This window comes from Taudactylus pleione, unplaced genomic scaffold, assembly GCF_031769625.1.
Source record: "Taudactylus pleione unplaced genomic scaffold, aTauple2 ptg000211l, whole genome shotgun sequence".
Classification (NCBI taxonomy): Eukaryota; Metazoa; Chordata; class Amphibia; order Anura; family Myobatrachidae; genus Taudactylus; species Taudactylus pleione.
In genome coordinates, this window is record NW_028284613.1 from 406676 (window position 1) to 430459 (window position 23784).

Sequence of the window (23784 nt, forward strand, 5' to 3'; positions counted from 1 at the left end):
GCGCTGAGCCCCTGAGCCCGGCACAAAGCCAGGGGGGGCGCGATCAGTGTGATCGCTCCACCCACAGGCATAGGAGACTGCTGTGGCTGCTGCTCAGCAGCCACGAGCAGTCTCTCTCCCACTGCAGCTCAGCACACACTGTGCGCTGAGCTGCTGTGTGTGGGAGTGAGAAGGGAGTGGGGGGCAGCGCCATACCCGGGCCCCCCAGGAACCGCCCCCCCCTCTTGGTGCCCCTCCCTCTAAGTGCCTAAACCTAACCCCCACTTCCCCGCAGTCTTACCTTAAGTCTCCCAGGGGGGGGTGGCTAACCCTAACCCCCCCTTCCCCTAGCCGAACCCTAACCTCCGGGGGGGGGGTGTGCCTAACCCTAACCCCCCCTTCCCCTAGCCTAACCCTAACCTCCGGGGGGGGTGCCTAACCCTAAGTCCCCCCCGGGAGCCCATTACCTAACCTCCCCCACCCCTGCGCGGCTGTTCGCTACCAGCTTACCTTTGATCAGTAAGCCGGGTGTCGGGCTCCCAGAGTAGGTCTAATGACAGACGTCTGGATTTCGACACCTGTCATTTGTACCTTGCCAGGATTAGACAGTCGGGTAGCCGGTGGTCGGGATTTAGTCCGTCGGCTTCCCGACTGCTTCCCCCCTGGAGGGCCCAAAGAACTACTGACAAATCCCAAGGAGCCACTGGAGGGACATAGGGAGGTTGAATCTTGAGGATACCCTGGAGGAAGGTGTGGATATCCGGTAGTGGAGCAAGTCTACGCTGGAACCAAATGGACAGAGCAGAGCCATGCACTTTCAGTGAGGCCAGACGGAGTCCGAGGTCCAATCCAGCATGAAGGAAGGCAATCCTAAACACCTGGGGGGTCGTAGCTTTTGATATGATGCCATTGGAAATATGTATGCCATATCTGTAGTAGATCCAAGCAGAGGCTGGCTTACGGGCTCTGAACATAGTCACAACTACAGCACTAGAGAAACCTTTGGACCTCAGGTGGGATGTCTCAAAAGCCACGCCGTCAAAGATAGACCACCCAGGTCCGGGTAAAGGCAAGGACCTTGAGACAACATGTCCGGTAGTTGAGGCAACAGGAACGGTGTGTCGATGGAGAGACTCCGAAGATCTGAGTACCAATGACATCTGGCAAAGCTGGAATCACCAGCAGGACAGTGCCTTTGTCTTGTACCTTGCTGGGATTAAGCAGTCGGGAAGCTGGCGGTCGGCATTGTGACCACCTGCTTCCCTCCCCAGAATGCTTACTCTGGATGATGACTTATGGACAGTAGTGTTGATTTGGGCCCCTGATTTCAACACAAGACTGTCAGATGGATGAGAGTGTTAGTTTTTATCTGTAGGCTTTGTTCCATGGGGCCTCTAATAAATTCTGCAGCTCTACTGGAAAAGTGTCTGGCATTGCTGCCCTCCAGCTCACACCTTGGGAACCATCTTACAATAGCCCAACTACAGATACTCCACTTCTTACATTTGCTCCTGCAGGGTTCAAGCAAGGCCTACAAAGAGCTACAATGGGAGGCTGCTATCACCGATTGCCACCCACTGGGAGCAACTAAGGCATCCAAACACTGCTGGGATTTGGAACATCCACACTGGATTACCAGTTATGGAGGATCCTCCAGCAACAGTATTCTGTCTTGAGCAAACAGAGAGCAAAGCAGTGGCATAGCCCCAGACTGCATGCCTTCCTACCTGAAAAGAAAATAAGCATCTTTTATTATGATAACTTAAAGTACATATATTTCATTAATATTTGGGCCCTGACATTTCATTTATTGCATTAACGCTTACAGCATTAGAGAATGTTTTGAAGCAGGGTGACATAGTCACACCGACTTTCTATGCTTACACAATACTAACCTATAGACAAGTCTGTTTTGCTTTGTTTGAACTCCTCAGTAAAGGATTTTTATTATGTTCATCATGTCAATTATTAGAGAGGCAAACACACTAAAACTGTGAAGGCACACATCCACTAGACGACAGGCAAAAGACTGCACGATTACGACATTGTAATCGTGCAGTTGTTTGTCTGTCTGTGATGTGCCTTCACTGAACGAGCAGTCGTTCAGTGAAGGCACATCAATCATCTGCAAACATGTTGAACCGGATGATATCGTCAGGTTGTACAATATATTTGTACATTGATAGATGTATATCTATCAATGTACAAATATATTGTACAACCTGACGATATCGGAACGATATCGGCAGAAGCGCGCATCGCTGGTCGTTTTAGAAATGTTTTAAACAATCTGCAAACTATTTTCAAATGATTATCAAACTATATTGTTCAATTTAATCGTCTAGTGGATGTGTGCCTTAAGTTAAAAGAATTTTTACAAAGTATATAAACCATACTTGCCTACTTTTGAAAAATCATTTCAGGGAGATTGCGAAAGCAGCACCTATGAGCGCGGCGGTAAAGTGGGCGTGTACTGCTACATCGGAGTGTCATAAAATTGATTTACATCCACATTTAAATGAGCCCCAAAGCATTTAGTAAGATCTACTTGTTGATGAAAACACACAGATACGTCTCAGAAAATACATGTAACCATAGGGATCATTGTGCCTTATAACCAAAGATCCCATTTGAATGTATAGATCTGTTTTTTCTTTTATATAACAGTGTCATAATGGGGGTAAGGTGAAATGAGGGAGATTGGTAGACTCTTCAGGGAGATTGCTGCTATTTCAGGGAGTCTCCCTGACAATGAGGGAGAGTTGGCAAGTATGATATAAACACATTCATATAAAAAGTTCTGTATAACTGAATAGAACACCTGAAGTACCGTAAATGTTTATTGGTAGCTAAAATTGTCCTCCATGCCCTACTGCAGCAGGCTTCCATGTTAGAGGGGGCAAATATCTTGCTTGCTCTACAGATATTCCCTGCGTACATTGGTGAAATCAAACATAAGCAGGGTCAGTGACATCAGAGCAGCTCAAGTGTGCAGTTTTACGATTCACACCCATGTTTTTGATGGCATTAAAACACTACAAAACATGCCTGTTGTTAGGTAACCATAGTCTCTTATCCTTTTATCACCTTTTATTACCTGAACCAATATCAGTAAAGCTGACCATACACCTAAGATTATCAATCCAACCATCCAACTAGTTGGCTGGTTGGAACGGAAATCTGGTAGCAAATGACAATCAAAACATTTGCTCATATTCAACCAGATTTAACTAATTTGTCTGAATGACTGTTTTCCAGTGTTTCGGAGCAAATGGTCGATTGTCATTTGCTCCCATACATTACCAATTTACTTTCTAACAAGCCAACTATTTGGATGGTTGGAAAGGTAATCTTTAGGTGTATGGCAAGCTTAAGGCAGAATGCCGACAAAACAATGGGTTCTGGCGCTGCAGCAATCACTTACCTCCGTTCAGCTCCAGTGGTACAGCAGTGTCTTCTGATCCAATGATTCTGGCTGTGAGACCTCTAACCCCTATCCTTAAACCGCACCAAACAAACCTTACCCCAACACTCTACCTGCAGCTTTACTTTAATGTCACCATTCTGTAGAATGTCAGCTTTTCACATAGACATGTCTAATGTCAACATTTTATCAATGTTGGCATCACAACTATCGATATTATGACTATCGACATGGTTATTGCATCCCACTAGAAGCAGGTGTTTGAATAATGCTGGATATAGGAAGAACAGGCATACAGTATGGTGCTTTTATATATGCATTTTTTATATATCGTCAACTTTTTAAAAAATAAAATAGAATGAAGTGAATGAAAAAATTAACAAACTCTCCGACAAAATGAGGTTGTTGATGCAGTAAGATAAGCAAATCATGAAAAATTTTATAAAACTGAAACATTACAATGAAAGGGAAAAAAACAGAAGAAGGGTTGTGGGGTAACACACCATGCACCAACTCTTTAAACAGTGGAAAAAGTATAATCTGTTATGACTGCGCAGTCAGAGATGGCCCATTTAGGTACAAAAAAACAAAAATCATCAGGTGTATAATGAATACCATTTTTTTACAGGGCATCCCTGTCTTAATTTCAGTAATTCAGCAACAGATGGGGAAGGGTATATATTTGAATTTTGCTGCCACCAGATTTTGTATACTCAATTGACATCTCTGCGGGACTGTCAGTACCAGAGGGCACCTGTATCATATGAGCTTCCCCTACATTGGGGAGTGCTGCTTGCCACAGATATTTTGTTGAATTTACAAACGTTCTAAAAACAAACATTAACATTCAGACGTAAACAGTTAATTTTTGTTTTTAAATACAAACATTTAAAACTTCTAAAATTAAACAGAATTAAACAAGAATATACTGTAGGTTTTATTTTATTCAAAAAGTTACTGTCTCAAGACATAAATACAAATCAGAAAACAGTACAGAGGACAATAGAATGTGGAGGACAACAGGTTAGGTAAATATATAAAACATTTTAGCTGGTTGAAAACAAAGCTGTAAGAACTGCTTTCACAAAGATATACTCTGTCTAGAGTAAGAAAGTAATCGACAAGTTTAAAATGATATATACACAGTCCTTTCAGCAGTTCTAATAAATGCAGTGGTGTGAAGGAAGGATAGGCAGTCATTTCAGACATGAGTTTTATGCAACATGAGTCAGATGTATCAATATTCTGTGTGTTAGGACTACGAGGTTCAAAAAATTATATTCTATAATTCTCTGGTTAACTTATGGTTTTTGGCTACCTCAGCCTAAACAGGATTGTTACATACTTTATTTTTTTTATAATTATTATTATTTTTTTTTTTACACAAGAGAAGTTTGTGTATTGCAAGCATAAGGCATGGAATGACTTTAAACCTCAGAAAAATGAAAGACAACTGACAAAAAATATACACATGAAAATATAAGTTAATTTACGTTAATGTCTAGCTGCCTAAGCTGGGAAAATGGATTGATGTCAGATGGCAATTTTTGACTGTTAGCTGTGAACCAAGTATGAAGTGAGGAACAAAGCTTTTCTACAATAAAGCCAAGTGATTAGGAGTTATCTAGTTTTTCAACTAAAATAGAGGAAATGTATTGTAATCTGCTGGAAGTATACTTAACCTGAAGACTGCTTGCAAAGACAAATAGATAAAACAAATATAAAATACAAATTTAAAAATTATTTTAAAGCGAGAATTCACGCTTCAACTATTTTTAAACATTGTTAAAACTTTCAATATATTTCTGAAACCTCATTTTAACTTGGAATTTAAAAGTAAGAAAAACTAAACAAACTGCGCAATTATAAAATCAGCACCAATTTATATATATATATATATATATCATTTTATTTAAAATTTAGAACCCTATTCCCACACTCTAATAAGCTGTATAATTTCTGTTTAAAGTTTTTTTGCAAACATACTACAATAAGCTTCTTTTTATTTGGAGACAAAATACAGTGGCACTACTGGAAGGAATTCCACAACGTTACATGTTTCTTAAAGGACAAGCAAACTTTTAGGGTGATTAATGAGGAAGCATGGTTACGTTTGGATACCTTTGGACAGATAACCTTCAGAAGAGGTGTCTGAAAAAGGCTCCTTTGAGGAAGGGGAGGGGAAACAAAAAAACAAAAGCTGGATGTAAATTTTTGGAGACAGAAAACATAATTTATTTAAAAATAAAAACAAAACAAAACAAAAAAAAAAACCCAGTGATTTTACAAATTTTGGAAGATACAAAAAACTAATACATAACCATACCAGATAGAAAATGTATAACGCTACAATCAGAGTTCCCCTAGTGTTAACAAAGCCAACACTTTTCACAGATGGAAAAATGATTAAAAATAAAATCTTTGTGGGCATTGGACAAACTAAAATACATAAATAAAGGGATTTCTCCAAAAAATAATACAATGTAGCTTATTTTCAAATGGTTTACTTGTCCTTTATAGTTTTTCAGGCAATCAAAACTGCCCCTCAATGCACTTAATCTTGGTAAGCATATCAAACTCTCCTTAGAGAAAATTCTGTACAGAATTTCAATGTATCTACCACAAATTTGTCATTAAAAACTTCCTCTTCCATTACAAAAAAAACTTCACCAGAGTTGATAGATGAACTGGTATTAAAACATTGATACCCCAAGAACCTAGAGAGAAAAAAAACAAAAACACAAAATGGAAGTTAGGAGTATGTAAAAAAATGTAGAGAGATAGAAATGGAAAAGTAAATATAAAACTTAGGATGTACGTCAAAATTTGCTAAATAATAAAAACAAGTAAAGAAAATGAACTGTTATGGAAAAAGCTACATACCTATGGAAATGTGCCTAGCTGAAATAAAGTGTCTACGGTCATGCACTACAAGTGTTTTGAATGGGAAATGAATGGAAAAACATGCATTTGTGTATGTAAAATGGGAATTGCTTTATTAAAACAAACTTTTCTTGTGTTCTTTTTCTGTGTAAATTTGGCACAGTAGCCACATAACCAATATGGTACTTGTATTAAAATACATACTGTACATATTGAAATTACACAGAAAAGCAATATATTTCAACAGGAAATTACATCTATTGAACAAAGCATATAAACGGATTGATACTACTGTGGGTAAAGATAATTTTCTAGTAGCATGAAGACAGAAATGGCCTCATGCTTCACATCTTATATAATATGATATGAAAGGTTACACCACCTGCTTGAAAAACATGACTGTTTAACCAGGAGCACTAAGCAAATATCTTCAGGGATTACTGACATTTTCCTTGTGTTTCCCTCAGAGTAATGGCAGTAATTTTAAGGCCTTAATTACTTCAGCACAATTTAAAACTACATCCTTGTGTTTGGCAAAGCCACCAGTAAAATGAACATGTTATAGTCACAACCTAAAAAAATAAATCTGCACTACAGAACAAAGTTATCTGGCTAACAATTACTGATAGAAAATATACTAGGTAGTTTTAAAATTTAGATAATTCAGAAAAGTATTGACAATGATCATCAGTACAGCCGTTACATATTAAGGTTGGCCCATTTCATTACCCATTTATACTCAAGGACCAAATGGGTATGCAAAACCTTAACTCTTTTCAATTTTATTTCATTATTTTTAAAATAGCAGGTATGATGTATTTTAGGCTTACAGATTCATCCATGATTGAAGCAGGATCGAAGAAATCAGGTTTAAGCTCTGTTCTCTCTCGCCTGTTTTTAGATGGTGGCTAAAGAAAGGAAAGCAAGTATGAAGACATGCAATTTGCATACAAAATATATACATATTATATAAAATAGAATGCCCATGTCAGATCATGTCATAAACATAAATCATTTACAGTACAATCAATGATATACAACTGAACTGACACCAAAAAATATAAATTTACTAATTTAAAGCCTGCCATTATATTTTCATTATCTTGATTTAATTTGAATAACTGGAAATGCAATCATTGGTTATGCATGATTTTTAACTGTACTGTGTCTTTTTAGAGTGTTATCAATCACTCACATTTCCTGCAGATCCTCAATTTTCAGAGAACCAGCCATTTGTAACACTGTCTGTGCCAAACCCCTAAGGTCACTTCTCAAACCAGACAACATTGTACGGGTTGAGTCTTCCATATTCAAAATGACATTTTGGATATCGGAATATTCCGTATTTTGGAATATTTGCATACCATAATGAAAAAGCTTAGGAATGGGATCCAAATCTAAACACAGAAGGCATTTATGTTTTATATATACCTTATACACACAGCCTGCAGGTAATTTTATACATTTTCAATAATTTTGTGGCTCAAATAAAGTTTGTGTACATACATGAAATTCATTTATGTTTCATATTCATCTTGTACACAAAGCCTGAAACTAATTTCATACAATAATTTTAATCATTTGTGTTTAAAAAACACAAATGATTGTGTTTAAAAAAAGTTAATGTACATTGAACAATCAAAAAGATTTCACTATCTCAGGTCATGCAAAACAAATCCCGTATTTCGGGATATTTGGATATGGGAGACTCAGCCTGCATTGAACAGCACAGTGTGGAACAGCTTTTCATGCTACTCAAAACAAATCACTAATGTCAGCCAGGTGGATGATGGGTGGGTCTGAGTTCAGACAAAAGACTCCAAACACCACACACAAGAAGGTAAAAAGAAAAAAAAAAATTAGAGATAGAGCTACACTCTAAGCACTGCATAGGCCTCGCTAGGAAGACTTACTAGAGTCGACATGAGAGTATTACATATAAAATAGGACAATAACATCCACTCGACAAACTTGGCAAGCCTCAACTCCTCACCTCGTTATAATTTAAGGTGATAGTGAGAACAGTAAAGCAACAGGAGTGGTTGGAAACTTAAGCAAACACTAAATGAAAAAAAAATTAACATATCTAAAGTTGTTAAAATCAAACATCCATAAGTGGAGATATTACATTAAAAAAAAAAACCGTAGGAAGCGGATAAAAACAAATGAGATAAGCGGGGGAGAAAAAAAAAACCCCACTAACGTTGAACTTAAGAATACTCCTATTCAATGGCTTAACATAAAAGAAAAATATTATTACTTACTAAGTCTATATCCATTGTGTCAAAATCCATGCCTTCATTAAGATCTTCAATTCGCCCCTCCGATGACATCATTACATCTTCAACAATTGGTTCTTCATCATCTTCCATCAGTCCAGGGTTACGCCGTCTTATGAAAATAAAAGGTGATGTTAGCAATATACTAGAAAATGTGATGAAACCAGAATATATTAGACACTCAATTATAAAATAGATACAAACCTATAGCAAATAAGCAGTGGCGCATGGTGCAATTTATGGTGTCGTTAACTTTCCAGGTTTACATCCAACACACACATTAAACAATCCCAAGTCCTTCATTCATCCATGCACTCACTAGTAACATATGACGCATCCACTGTTTTTAAGGTTCCAAAATCCTGTAAACATTTTTCACTGAAGTTATTACATTTTGTTTTATGCATGTATGTTTGTTTTCCTAGTAACCTGCTGAAGCCACACTGACTGATGAATGCCAATATTCTCTAGGGGGAATTCAATTCAGTGGTATGGACGCAATCTGCCAATTCTAACTTTGTCAGTACAGCTTTCTGAAGTTATTCACTCTGGCAGACCAATATCAGAATGATTGAATTTGCTCACACACACATACAGGATGGTAAGTATTACTTCTACAAGTATATTTGCCTCTTTAGTGGGAGCCTGGCAAACTGTTTGACTAAAAGCTGGAGCTCTTTCAATTTTCTCATGAAGTTCTTTGGTTTTGAACGTGAGAAAATTAATTATAAACAGTATGGAAGGAAACAAATTCTTGGTATACAGACATCAAGGACACATATTTACAATTTTTAATGGTACAGTGCCTTCTCTGGTTTACAATCCGATCTCAGAACTTCCAATTTTGTGTTTTTCCTTTTGGTCTTGCAACTGCTCCTAGGGCTTCTACTATGATTATGACCACTGTGGCTGAGTATCACTTATTTTGTATCTAGATGACTTAAGACAAAGTATTTTCTTTTGTCCCACAATTCACATCCGGATGACTATCTAGATGTTAAAAGGTCTCCTGGACGGCTCATCAATGATCAAATTAAAATTAGGATTCCCATTCATGATTTTCATTGGACTTCTTTTCAACACTAGGGGGTAAATTTACTAAGAATCGAGTCTGGTAGAGTTTGCTTTTTTTTTCCAACTCGATTAGCTTCACCGAAACTCGGGTGATTTGAAACTCCCGAGACTCTCAAATTTACCAAGAAGTGAGTTTAGCTGAGAGTGAGATGGCCAATGGTGAAGCAGAACGAGATTTCTCTCCCGAGCAGCAGGTTTTGCAGGAGATTTCTCACCTGAGTAGCAGGTTTTGCAGGAGATGACTCACCCGAGATTGCAGTGTCTTTTCTCTGCAAAACTCTCCCGAACAAGCAGCCTGCACATATCAATGAGATATGTGTAAGCGGCTTGTGTTCTAGCCGGGAAAAAAATGGGATAGAGTTTTAAAACAAAAATTACATAAGGCCCCCCCCCTAAAGCTTAACCAGGTCGGCTTGCCAGCCAGTCCTGGTTCTTAAAATTACGGGGAACAAAATGAGTAGGGTTCCACCGCAATTTAAGAACCAGCACCAGGGCCAGACCTGGTTTTAAATTTATTGTGAAAACTTTTTGTATGAGGTCACGCCTATATTTAAAACCAGCTCTTGACCCTTTTTAGCCAGGGGCTGATGCTGCGGCTGGGGGGCCCAGTGAAAGGGCACCCCTGGCTGTGGCATCAGTCCCCCCGCTAGAAAGGATCTGGAGCTGGTTTCAAATATAGGGGTAACCTCGCGACAATTTTTTTTATCCCTATATTTAAAACCAGCTCTGTCCCTGCTGCCTGGTGCTGGTTCTTAAATTACAGTGGAACCCTACACATATTTTTCCTTGTAATTTTAAGAACCAGGACTAGCTGGCAAGTCCGGGGCTGGTTAAGGGCTTTAGGAGGGGGGCCCTATGTCATTTGTTGTTTTTTTTTTTTTTTTTTTACTTTTAACCTTTTTTTTCACAATTTACAGGCAGAAACATACATGGATCACAGTGATCTGTGTATGTTTCTGACAAACTCGCAGATCACAGGCAGGTTAATTTATTTCACAAGATTTTACAGGAGAGTTTTCCCATCTCTTGAGAGTTTGTAAACTCTCTGCTTGGTAAATTTCAGAATCCTATCTTTACCAGTGAAAAGGTTCTCGAGTTTTGCCGATGGTGAATTGAAGAGAGTTTCCTAACTCTCCAGTATTTTCCTGTAGCAAAGGAGATCTCTCTCCTGAGTTTGACATTAGTAAATTTGAGAGTGGGAAAACATGCCCAAACTCTTCAGAGTTTGCAAACTCTCAGCTTAGTAAATTTATCCCTAGGTGACAGTTTTTGCCAACGAACAAGATTCTGACCTTGCATAAACTAGACAGACCTCGACTGGTTCTCAAATTTCTGTCCATTACTTATTACAGTCATGGGAAAGAGGCGGTCCAGTTCAACTTAAGAAAATTTCAGATTAAATTGTTAGACAGGATTTAGCCGCGTATTCAATTTTTCTAATTAAGCATGACAAATGCGATAATGGGTGCCAAAAAATGATTACATTGCTACACTGGATGCCCATTAATAATTGCGGAGACCAAACCAATTGAATCGCCCTTTTAGAATGATAACTTTGTATATTCTCCCTGGAGAATCCTTCATGATAAGTATAATCTGATTGGTTACTGGGGGTAACATCTCCACCTGTAAAAACCCGTACTTTAGTAAATATACCCCTTAGTTTAAACTAAGAGAAGACTTTGAGCTGCAGGTCTGACAGGTCAAGTGTCAGTAAGGAAGCCATTGAGAAAAGGCTAGCCCGGGCCAGAAAACAGCGCCATTGGACTGGAAGAATGTCTTATGGACAGAGAACTTTTTAAATCTCTGGATAATCATGCGGGGGGTGAAAGGTTGGTTTCTAAGTGTGTGATAAAAGATCAAAGCAGTAATGTATCGGACAGAACTCAATGTTCTGGTGATCAGTGCAGTGTTTATTCCAGATGTAGAACACAGGGAAGCAGACTACCTCAAAAAGAAAGCTCTAAATACACAGAATGATCTATTGACCTGGACATATTTCATCACATTGTCCAGAAGTGGGAAAAACTGCATGTCGACATAAATTAACCACAAGGTAAACCACTATTGTGCAAGGACAACAGATTCAAAGACAAATCTAAAAGGATGTTATGTCAGGGTCAGTTCCTTGGAACTTCAATCTTGTTTCTACTTTCTCACCAGTCCTAGGTTAACAAGGTTAGTAAAAAAAAAAAAAAAGAATAAGGAAGGATGGTGTTCAGACTATTCTTTTCTCTCCTCACTGGAATAGAAGATTGTGGTAAATATAAATATAGTAACTTCAGTTAAGACAGGAACTTAACTCAAGGATTGTTCCATCATCACAATTTAGCTCAATTGGCTTTGGCTGTTGATTCCATGATCTTAAAATCCAACTAAAAATGATCACAGTATTGAGATAATAGTAGATAAATCTTAGTGTGAACATAACAGATTTCCCCCTTCTTCCTTTAACCAGTTGCCTGGCATGGTTGCATCTGATTCAACCATGTCAGAGGAGACTGCAGGGAGCTGCTGGAAGCTAATCATCTTCCAGCAGCTGCTGGGCTCAGCCCAACCGGCCGGCTCTTTAGTTGCTGCGGCAATCCCCCGCAATTCTGCTGCCCATCCACGGCAGCAGGAAGACTCTCCCTCTCCCTCCATCCCAGCCAGCAGTGAATCATGAAAATCCTTAGGAATATTTGGATATGGGAGACCGAACCTGTATTTACATAATTTAATGATAAAGAAAATTTTGGGGACGTTTTACAAAAAAAAATAGCCATTTAAGTATTTATTCTTTATGTGAAATTACAGAAATTATTAGAGGGTGCTACTGGAAGCCAAACACACCTGTTATTAGTAATTTGTTACTACAAGTGAACTGCCACTACCAAAAGAGAGGAGATGAACCTACCAAAAAATGAGAGTTATGGTAGACACTTACCTTGGTTAACTCTCTTTCTTTGAAGTCCATAGGGTTCACAGGGAGACCTTGGGGTGTAGCTTGGATCTGGATCCCGGGCACCACGCAGTTAAAGCTTTTGCTCCCAGGATGCACTGGTCCATCCTCCCTCTACCCCGCCCCCTAGCCAGAGGCACCTCAGTTGGTAAGTAGCCAAAGGCCGAAGGAGGAAAAAGAGAAGGAAGACTGGAACACTAGAGAATAACACTCACAGAAAAGGAGACGGAAAACCGGTGACCAGCAACATAGCCCATATGAAGCCAGATGCATCAGGGCAGGTGCCTTGCGGATCCTATGGACTTCGAAGAAAGATTAACCAAAAGTAAGTTCTTACCATAACTATCATACTCTTCTTCAGGGTCCATAAGCTCCACAGGGAGACCTTGGGGATGTCCCAAAGCAGTCCTTTTAAGGGAGGGGACACTCCTGCGCTGAGAGGAGAATCCGGCACCCAAAGGAAGCATCTGGAGAGACGAAGGTATCAAATGCATAGAACCTTAGAAAGGTCTGAATGGAAGACCACGTGGCCGCCTTACAAAGCTGAACAGCCGAGGTGCCACAACAAGTTGCCCACACAACAGAGTATATTGAGCAGTAACAGAAGCCGGAACAGGCAAGCTTGCCTGTGTGTAAGAGTCTGAGATAGTCAGACGAAGCCATCATGTTTATTTATTGGCTGGCCATCCCTTCTTGTAAAATTCATAGAGCACAAATAAGGAGTCCGATTGCCGAAGGGAACTGGTCCGGTCCACATAAATCCAGAGAGCATGGACCACATCGACTGATACCTCATCTGCTGAGAGGTCAGGTGACTGAAAAGCCGGTACAATAATTTCCTGATTAATATGGTAATTAGAAACCACTTTAGGAAGAAACTCAGGGCGAGTGCGAAGCCTTGATCCGGTGGGCTAAGCCGTTCCATCTGGAGAGGATTAGCCCCTGCGGGGACCTTGAATGGAACTGAGCATATTCCACCATGTCGAATGTGGACACTATGGACCCTAGGACCTGCATCGCCGAGTGTACTGACACCCGATGAATGTGGAGGAAGCTGCGCAGTTGCAGCAAGATCTTTTTCGGAATTAGGAAGATTCTCTGCTGCTGAAAATCTAGAAAGGCTCCCAAATGAAACATGCATGTGAGGGAATTAGGGAGGACTATTTCCAATTGATTAGCTACCCGTGCACTTGTAGACAAGCCATTGTCAGGCGTAGGTGGTGTTGAAGCACCACTGGAGAACCACACCAGTTAGAGGAGGTCGTCCAGGTATGGCAGGAGTCCTGTACCCCGACTCCACAGATGGGCTGCCATGACAGCCATAACTTTTGTAAAGACCCTTGGGGCCGTGGATAGGCCAAAGAGCAGTGCCCAAAACAAAGTGTTGCTGCAGAACAGCTAACCGAAGATAATGCTGGTGAGAAGACATTATGGGGATATGCAGATAAGCATCCTGAATGTCCAGGGATACCATGTAATCCCCCGGTTCCATAGCCAGTGTAATGGAACGTAAAGTTTCCAAACCATAATTTGGGCACCCTGAGGAACTTGTTGAGAGATTTGAGGTTGAGGATAGGCCGATGAGACCTATTCAGCTTCTGAACCAGAATAGAATAATTACCAGTCCCTCTTTGAGATAGTGGAACTGGTACAATTAGCCCTGCTTTCAGCAAGGACTCTATGGCTTCCTGGATCTGTAAGGCATTGTTCTTGTCGGAAAGAGGGCTCATACAGAAAAACTGGTGGGGAGGTCTTCGCCGGAATGAGAGAGCGAGAGCGTACCCCTGAGATACCACTTCTTTTACCAAAGCATCCTTGGTGGTTTGACACCAGCACTGGGTGAACTGAAGAAGTCCTCTCACTCTGGGATACGCCAGAGGGCGGCCCGTCCCATTAGGCTGAGGTTTTATCCTCTGACTTGGAAGCAGGGCGTCTTGCACTCCAGACCTGTTTCTTAGGCTTGGTGGTTGTTTTGGTCGCTGATTGTCTAGGCAAAAACTGTCCTTTGAGCCTTCCTTGAGGACGAAAGGACCGAATGAAAGAGATTCTAGCCTTGGAAGGTGCAGATGCTGATGGCAGAAATGCTGATTTAGATTTTGCCAGTGTGTCTACAATTTTGTCCAGGTACGGGCCACACAATATCTTCCCATTGTAGGGCAAGGCCTCCAGGCCCTTTTTAGAGTCAGCATCCGCCCTCCAGGTGCGCAGCCACAGGGAGTGGCGAGCACACACTGCCACGGCCGAGACTCTGGAGGTCAGCAGACTGGCATCCAAAGAAGCCTCACTAAAATAAGCAGCCACATCTCTAATGTGGCCCACCAAAGACCTCTGAGTCTCAGGAGCCTTCTCAGGTAAAGTGTCCTCCAGAACATTTGCCCAATCTTCTATTGCCTTAGCCACCCATGAGATAGCCATGGACGGACGGGCAACCGCTCCCGAGAGAAAGTAAATTGATTTCAGGCACGCCTCCACCTTCCTATCCGTAGAATCCTTCAAAGAAGAAATGGAAGCATGGCTAGAGTGGCACTTTTTATTAAGCGAGTATAATGAGAATCCACAGCAGGAGGCGATTCCCACTTCTTACAGTGCCCCTCAGGGAATGGATAACAAACGCTTTTGCGGCTGAAACCTCTCATCAGGTGCTTGCCAAGCCTCCGCCATATGGTCTACCAGCTGGTCAGAAAGAGGAAAAACTGTCAAAAGTCACCTTTACCTGTTTAAACTGAGGGTATTTGGATTTAGTAGCAGGAACGTCATCCTCTAACTCTAGTATGGATCGGACTGCCCGCACCAAAGCTGGAACATTAATACTTGATTTAGCTCCACCTCCAGTGAAGGAGAATCAGAATCAAACGCAACATCCACTTCCCCATCATCCGACGACACTTCTGTGTCTGATATTTGTATATACTGGGATGACAAAACAGGACGTTTAGATGCCTTCTTAGGTCTTTCATTCCGCAACATGGTATGAATGGCCGTAGAGGAACCTGCCAAACTCTGAACTGAATATATACAGGAAAGGGGATCTTGGGAAGAGGGAAACGCAGCACAGGTATATTAAAAAGATGTTCTCCAATTGAGGAATATAGAGTATGAATACATTTATGAGAATCCCGTAATAGGTTTGCCGTAATGATAAAGGTACTCCCAGGGAGTTAATTAGCTTAGTTTTAAAGATAAGAGAAAGGAAAAAGGTAACTCCTTTGTTTGAGGCACACTATGTCACATATATTTAAAAATTTACTTTTATTATTAATTAAAAAATGGAATAAGGTAAAAAATGGAGAGAAAATATTATTTTGGTTAGAGTCCTTGAAAAAAGGAACAGATGGCACAATTGAACATGTTTCATATAGCCTTCAATTTAGATATAGTATCCAAGAAAAAGGATTTTCATGGGAAAGAGAGACCTAGAATATTACCCAATAATTACACCTAGTGAAGTTAAAGGAGTGTGCTCACACACTGTTGTTAGTTGAAAACAGAATTGTGAATGGACTATGCAAATAATTACATTATCATCAAAATTAGCAGCCAAAGATACAGTAAGTGCTAGTGCAATTGAAAATACCTGCTTAATATGCTGATAAAATAGTATTAAATCAACTTAGAGCAGAAGCCAATATATGTGAAAGTGCTGGTGCAATCCATTATATCTGTGGTATATATGAATAATACGCGATTTTGTCACAAGAAAAAAGGAAAAAACACAAAATCTTAGTTCTGCCAGTAAGCAAATACTAAATTCAAAGTGCAGAAATTCATAAATCACATGGAAATTGAAAAAAATAAGCCCTCTTGAAAAAGTCTCCAGGCGAAACGCGCGTCGGGCCTCGTCTCTATGGGAGTCCCTGTGCGCACAGGAACTCCACACACCACGGACGGCAGTTCCAGGCACATTTACCCTCTCCCCGCTGTTGTGCTGTCCTGGACCACACGCTGTCCTGAGAGATCTGCTATGCACCAGGAAAAAAATGGGCGCCGGAGACCACAGAGGGGGCGTGGCCGCAGGAGGAAACAGCTCAGCAAAGCCAGACCTCAGCGGAAAGGTGTGCTGAGCTGAGGAGCCGCTAAACATGGAAGGCTGCCTCCCCTGGCTGGCAATTAACCCCCGGGATGCTGGCTCCCTTACCAACTACAAGACCCTGGTGGTCTAGTGGAGCGCAGGGTATTGTGAGCCGGCTTCCACCTCTGGTCTGTCCCCTGAGACCGGAGGTAGGACTACTGATATGGGGGACACCACAAGCGGTGACCCGCTCTTACCTGTGCCTGTACGTCCAGCCACAGTCCAGGATGTTAGGGGGTAAATAAGACAGGGAAACATTACTCACCATTCCCCTGTCAAGATTTGAACCTTCGGGATGCTGCGGTCAGTGTACTGACAGCCGGCATCCCGTCCATCGGTATTTCATACAGATTCCCTCAGCAGAGCTCACAAAAGATTACACTTCTACACTATAAATAATGGATCATTTGAAATAACTTCTGAATCAATTTCCGATTAAAATTAGAACTTGCAGCACATATGTGGTTATACAGTATATAGTGAATTTATAAAAACTTCCACAAATGGTCTCAATCTTCATATGGCTACATTGCCTCCCACAATATTCTATTCAATATGGCAGTTGCTTATTTCTTCATCATGCTGGGGTATAGGCTGGCAGATGGAGTCTGGGGACCACACAGTTAAACTCTTCCCCCAGCCCAGTCAAGATTTGGTGCCGCAGGAGCGTGCACCTATACAGCGGGGCTGCTAAAGCAGCCTAAATGTTTTTTTCTTCAGGTTTTACTTTTATTTTTTTGAGCAGGCAGCGCCAGGCATCCTATAGCTAGACCACCAGGGCACTTACGGTGCATACACACGGTCCAACTTTGAAGGACGATATGAACGATAACAATATTATTTACTTTTTTTGCAGTGAACGACCAACGATGCGTGTGGCCGTATGAGGTCGACCGTACATGCAGGCCATTAGCCAGCGGAGGGTCTGCAGCGTCCATCAGCATTGCCCGGGGGGATATGTGTCAGCAGGAAGAGGTAGGCTCTCCCCGTTAGCCCCTCCCCCGACCCATAGTGTGATCCCTCACGGTTAGGTTAAACAGTCTAGCTCCACCCATGTGACTGGGGATGGTATGTTGAGCATTATTTGCCTGTAATAGCTTTTATGCATTGAATGTAATTGTGTGCTAGTTCTCTTTTTCAAACTTTATTCTATTTTTCTGTCTATCTTTCTTACTGTAAGGGGTTAACGCTCCATCTGTTAAGCCCAACTCATTGTTGAATTTGTTCGGCCCCTACATTCAGTGCATTGTTCCCTATTGCACACCCCTGTTATATAACTTGGTGTGTGGGACTTTTCTTGGAATACTGTAACATGTCTTCCAAGAACAAAGCATCCAAGGAGGTGGAGGCTCCTTTGCTGCGTACTTGTAAATCTTGTTCTGCTGGTATTTCCCCACAGGATGTGGTCCAGGATGGTCTCTGTATCCAGTGTTGCTCAGGCACGCAGCGAATGTCCCATCTACTGCTTCCAGCTAGGAAACAGCATGGGCGACCAACCTGTCGCAGTTGGTGGATCGCCTTACAGCTCCCGCGCCTGTCCTTCCTGCTTTGGGGGTTCCAGCCGCCCCTATTATGCAGTCTCATCTGCAGCTGCCTGCGCTAGAGCCCCCATGGATGAGCACTTTTTCCCAGTCAGTTCAGGGTTTAGCACAGATGTCCGCCTCCTTTCAGCAGATGCTGGATAGAGATAGTACTTCTGAACGCAGATCGTCCAGGCGCGAGAACTCTCTCTCCTGGGTGAGGTTTCTGATTGGGAAATCTCCTCAGACCACGAGGAGGATTTTTCTTGGTGCCTCTGAGCATGAGACATCGTCTGTTCAGGAGGAGTCTCTCCCTTAGGTGGATGTTGTGGCCTTGGTTAGAGCAGTTAGAACAGTCCTTTCTATTGAGGATGAGGAACCGGCCCCTAAACTCAAGGCGCCTAGTTTTCAAGTATCAGAAGAGGGTTTCAGTGGAATTTCCTAAATCTGAACAACTTGAGGAAATGCTAGCGGAGGCTTGGGGCGCTCCTAACAGGCGGTTTCAGGTCTCCAAGCCCATAGCGTCCTTTTACCTGCTTCCTGCAGAGGAGCATAGCAAATGGGAGTCTCCTCCTCCAGTTGACGCGCATATTGCCCATCTTATCTAGAATTCTACCCTCCCTATCCCAAATACGGCTTCCTTTCAGGATCTGATGGATAAGAAGTTGGAAGATTCCGTTAAGGTAATTTATGCATCTGCAAGAGTGGCTAAGGCAATTGGCTCTTGGGCGGACGCTCTAGAGGAGGTTCTTTTCGTCGGGGGACCAACCAACTATTACCTCTGGTGGCGCATATTAAGCCGGCCGCTTCCTATCTTGAAGCGGCTCTTGACACAGGTATCTTAAAGTCCAAGGTGTCCACTTTTCTGTGTCGGCCAGAAGGGCTCTATGGCTCAGCTCTTGGCACGCTGACTCACTAAGCCCTTGAGGTTCTTCCTTACGCCGGTGATGTTCTCTTTGGGCCAGAATTGGATAAGATAGTAGCCACTGTGGCACCTGCCATGACAGTGTTTCTGCCTTCGGCAGATGCCCCTATAACATGAGTGACTTACTTTCGCCGACAAGGGAAGGCTAAGTGACAGTCCTTTCCTTGGTCCAGGAATTTTGCCTCTAAGACATTCAAGCCCAGAAGCAAGCAGTCCTGGCCTAGCAGACGCCAGGCTGCTAAACCAGCCATCAAGTCTACAGATTGACGGGGCAGGCTTCTCCCTGGAGGACCCCAGTGTGGGAGGCCGGAATCTGCTTTTCTCCGATGCCTGGATGGCGACAACAACGGATGCCTAGGTTCGTGGTGTAGTCTCGCAGGGCTACGCGGTGACCTTCCGGTAACTTCCATCGGCACATTTTTCAACCACTTGCCTTTCGGGGGATCCAGGAAAAGTGAAAGCGCTGCGGGAGTGTATTAACTCTCTACTAGTCTACAAGGTAATAGTTCCTGTCCGACAGGCTCAGAGGGGCTCTGGCTTTTATGCCAATCTATTCTTTGTTCAGAAGCCAAATGGTTCCTTCTGTCCAATCCTCAAGTCCCTCAACAAGTATTTGCGGGTTCCCCGGTTCCGCATGGAGTCTTTGCGCTCCTTTATTTTGGCGTTGGAGTCGGGAGATTTCGTGGCCTCCTGGGATATCCAGGATGCTTAATTTACAAGTGCCTATACGACTCAGTCACCAGCGTTTTCCTCTGGTTTGCAGTCCGGAAGGAGCACTACCAATTTCGGGCCTTGCCCTTTGGTCTTTCCACATACCCTTGTATGTTCACGAAGGTCATGGCGGTTATGGCAGCTCACTTGCGGCGCAAGAGTATCAGGAGTTCTCTCTTACTTGGACAATCTGCTTATCCTGGCCAGATCTCTGGACATGCCCAAGGAGCACCTCCGTCAGACAATAGATCTTCTCCAATCTCACGGATGGATCATTAATTGGAAGAAGTCCTCCCTGACTCCGTCCCAGGAGATGCTCCATCTGGGGGCCCTGTTAGCTTCCAGGGTTCAGAGAGTGTTCCCAGTAAACAAGATTCGGGATCTGCAGGACAGGATTTGCGGGTTCTTGCTTCATCGCACGATGTCAATTCACGCCTGCATGCGGAACCTGGGGTCTCTGGTCTCCATCTTCATGGTGGAGTACGCCCAGTTCCACTTCAGGCGGAGATACTCGCTCGCTGGAACAGATCCCAGATCAAGCTGAGGACAATTGTCCTATCTCAGGTGGTTAGTCTCTACCTTGCGCGGTGGCTCCAGAGTACCCATTTGGACAGGGGTAGCCCCTTCTGGACTCCTAACCACAGATGCGTCTTGCACATGGGGAGCTGTGACCTGCCAGAAGTCATTCCAGGGTCGATAAACGTCCTGGAACTTCGAGCTGTTTTCAGGGCTCTCTGTCAGGCTCAGCAGCTCCTTCAGCATTGCCCAGTCCAGGTACAGTCCGACAACGCGACGGCCGTCGCTTACATAAACCATCAGGGCGGCACTAGCAGTCGCGGCGCCATGAAAGAGGTGAGTTGCATCCTTCGTTGGGTGGAGCATGGTGTTCCAGCTCTGTCAGCAGTCTTCATTCCGGGGGTCCAAAATTGAGAAGCAGACTTTCTATGTCACCAGGATGTCCTCTCAGGCAAGTAGGCCCTTCATCCGGATGTCTTTCAGCTTCTAGTTAATCATTGGTGTCTACCAGACCTAGATCTGATGGAGTCTCGGTACAACTAGGTACCAAAGTATGTCTCTAATACCAGAGACCCGGGGGCTCTTCTGGTGGACTTTCAGTCTCATATACATATTCCCTCCGATCTCGCTTTTGTCGAGGGTTCTCCGCAAGTTGAAGTTGGAAGGTGGCACCATGATTCTGGTATCTCCCGATTGGCCGTGGAGGGCTCAGCACAAAGATCTTCTGAACCTCTCCATCAACGCTCCAATGCGTATTCCTCTATGGCCGGATCTTCTGTCTCAGGGCTCGGTGCTTACATCCAGACCTGGCTCGCCTCGCTTTGATGGAGTGGCTCTTGAGACATCAGTCTTCCGAGCTAAAGGTTTTTCGCGGTCAGTCATTTCCATAATGCACGGAAGCCCTCATCCGCTAGTGTTTATCATCGGATTTGGCCTGCATATTTCTCCTGGTGTTCTTCCACGGCTCTTAATCCCAAATCGTCTCGTTTCTACAGGCGAGTCTGGATTTGGGTCTTACCCCATCTTCCTTAAATGTGCAGGCCTCTGCACTTTGGTTCTCTTTCAGAGACAGATTGCCTTGATGCCAGAAGTTCGTACTTTCTTTCAGGGAGTTCTACACGTGCAGCCTTCGGTGGCTCCGTGTGACTTGTCCATGGTGCTTAGGGCTCTTAAGTCATCTCCCTTCAAGCCTTTGGACTCGGTGGGCCTTTGTTGGCTCACGTGGAATTATTTTCCTTCTGGCGACCGCTTCTGCTCTTTTTCTGGCCTTTCACTCAGACAGGGCCATTTTCAGGACTCTCTCTGCTAGACTACCTTCTGAAGGTAGTTTCCAGATTCCACCTCAATCAGGAGACTGAAAAGCCGGAACCACAGTGGAGGATACCTCTTTAGATGTTGTGAGGGCCCTCCGCATCTATGTAGAACGTACTAGGGGTATCCGGAAGTTGGATTCCCTTTTCGTCCTCCATGGTTTCCACAAGCGGGGCTGGCCAGCTATGAAGCAGACCTTGGCATGATGGCTCTGTTTAACCATCTGCCACACGTACTTGGCGTCGGACCTTCCTGCCCTGGCTGTGGTGACTGCTCACTCCACCAGGTTGGTTGGTACCTCTTGGATATTTCGTCATGGCACCTCTGCGGAGATAACTTTGCAGGGCGGTCACGTGGTCTTCTGCTTACACTTTTGTCAGCTTTTATGCTTTTTATACCTTTGCCTCCACAGATGTGGCCTTTGGGTGACGGGTATTCAGTGCAGCTCAAGAGCATCCCCTCCCTTAGGGAGATTGCTTTGGGACATCCCCAGTGTAGTCCCTGTGTCCCCTATGGACGGTGATGAAGAAAAGGAGACTTATATCTTACCTGGTAAGTCCTTTTCTTCAAACTCCATAGGGGACACAGAGCTCCCACCCTGACGCACCTGACTGGCGGAGGTTTTCCTCGTTTTCCTGTCTCTTCGGGTGTTTGTGTCTGTGTCTCCTTCTTCCCGCTCCTGCCTTGGGCTTGCTAACTTGACTGGCCTGTCTGGGCTGGGATATACGGGAGGAGCCTGGGCTGCACTACTCTGAAGAATTTAACGGTTTGGTGCACAGACTCCATCTGCCAGCCTATACCTTAGCGTAGTCCCTGTGTCCCCTATTCGAAAAAAAAAAAAGGACTTAACAAGGTAAGATATAAGTCTCCTTTTTTGATGCTTGGTGATAAAACAGAAGGCTGTGTTGTGTTGTTTTCCAGGAGAAATAATTCCGCAGATGAAAAAGGTGTGAGAAGAAAACTAGAAATAAAAAGCTAAACACTTTATGAAAGATGAAGGCTTCTAAGATATCTACAAGCCGGTACATTAGGCAGTTGCAAGTCATAAGAAGTTGGGATACCTCTTTTACATATGACACACTGATCCAGACCAAAATGCATCATGTAAAAGACAAATTTACACATGAATGTTCAATAAAAGTGATATTTAACATTATACGCAATTTTGCAATTAACCACACTGGAGGATCCTAACGTTAATTATAAGTCATTTTGGTCTTCAAAATGCATTAAGGGTTATTCAGTGTCCTCACTGATAAGGCAGCATTTTTCATTAGTAATCTTTTTATATTATTATTATTGCTAATGGGTCATTCCATGTCAGTTCACCCAGGTTATGCCAGATTCAGATTTTCACGAAACTTTGTACACTTGATACTATCACATAGCTACAAACCCATGTAAATGTTTTCTATTCTAGCCCTCAGTTTTTGAGAGATAGGGGAATAAAGTTTAAAAAAATTTGCTCGGAAATGCCACTCCTGATGCTCCTTTTTTATGTGAAGTGTATGTGGGAAAAAAAAAATCTCTGTGCCTAATCCACATATCACTTTGAAATTTTGGCCCTTTGAAATTTTTTATCAACCTTACCTAATTCTGAGAGTCATTATACATTCCTTAACTTCATACTTAATTATTTTTTTTGGTGACAAAAAAAAAAAAAGGTGGGTTCAATACGCATTATCAACCAAAGGCAGTTATGTCCCTTTTATTTTAAAATTGAACCCCAAGAATACTTTAAAAGCCTTTGAAAGTAAAATAATGGGATTTGATTGCCTGTATGAGTATGTTTAATTAAAAAAAATCTCTTTAAAAAATGAAAATTACCTATGGGTATAATTTTGCCCGCCAAGATTTACATGGAATGACCCCCTAATATGCACCTGAAGCATACACATTTTTAATGTCATTGTTAAATTTTTTAGACATTATCAAATGCATTCTGGGTTCAGAGTTTTGTTTTATGTTCCAGTATTGATGATACTAATATACATTAAGTTTAGTTTCTTACATGGTTTGTTGCAGATTAGTCCTAAGCTTCACATAATTCATAGCGGCTCTCTCTTGCTGTTGCCTTGCTACCTCTTCCTGCTGTCGCTGTGCCAGCATCCACGTTACCTGCGTACTGAATACAAATTTTCTGTTATTACCT

The 23784-nt window shown here is 42.6% G+C and overlaps 1 protein-coding gene across 2 annotated transcripts in view; it reads right to left on the reverse strand.

The window, feature by feature from the left end:
• Positions 1-4327: 4327 nt before the first annotated feature.
• The window catches only part of STAG2 (STAG2 cohesin complex component), a 230982-nt gene continuing 211525 nt past the window's right edge, over positions 4328-23784 (reverse strand). For both annotated transcript variants that reach the window (XM_088478188.1, XM_088478189.1), the window contains exons 32-35: positions 23644-23757; positions 8551-8677; positions 7117-7194; positions 4328-6120 (exon numbers count right to left, since the gene is read on the reverse strand). In XM_088478188.1, the coding sequence (XP_088334314.1) occupies positions 6097-6120; positions 7117-7194; positions 8551-8677; positions 23644-23757 (343 nt within the window). In that variant the 3' untranslated portion in view covers positions 4328-6096. The remainder of the gene's footprint in view (positions 6121-7116; positions 7195-8550; positions 8678-23643; positions 23758-23784) is intronic.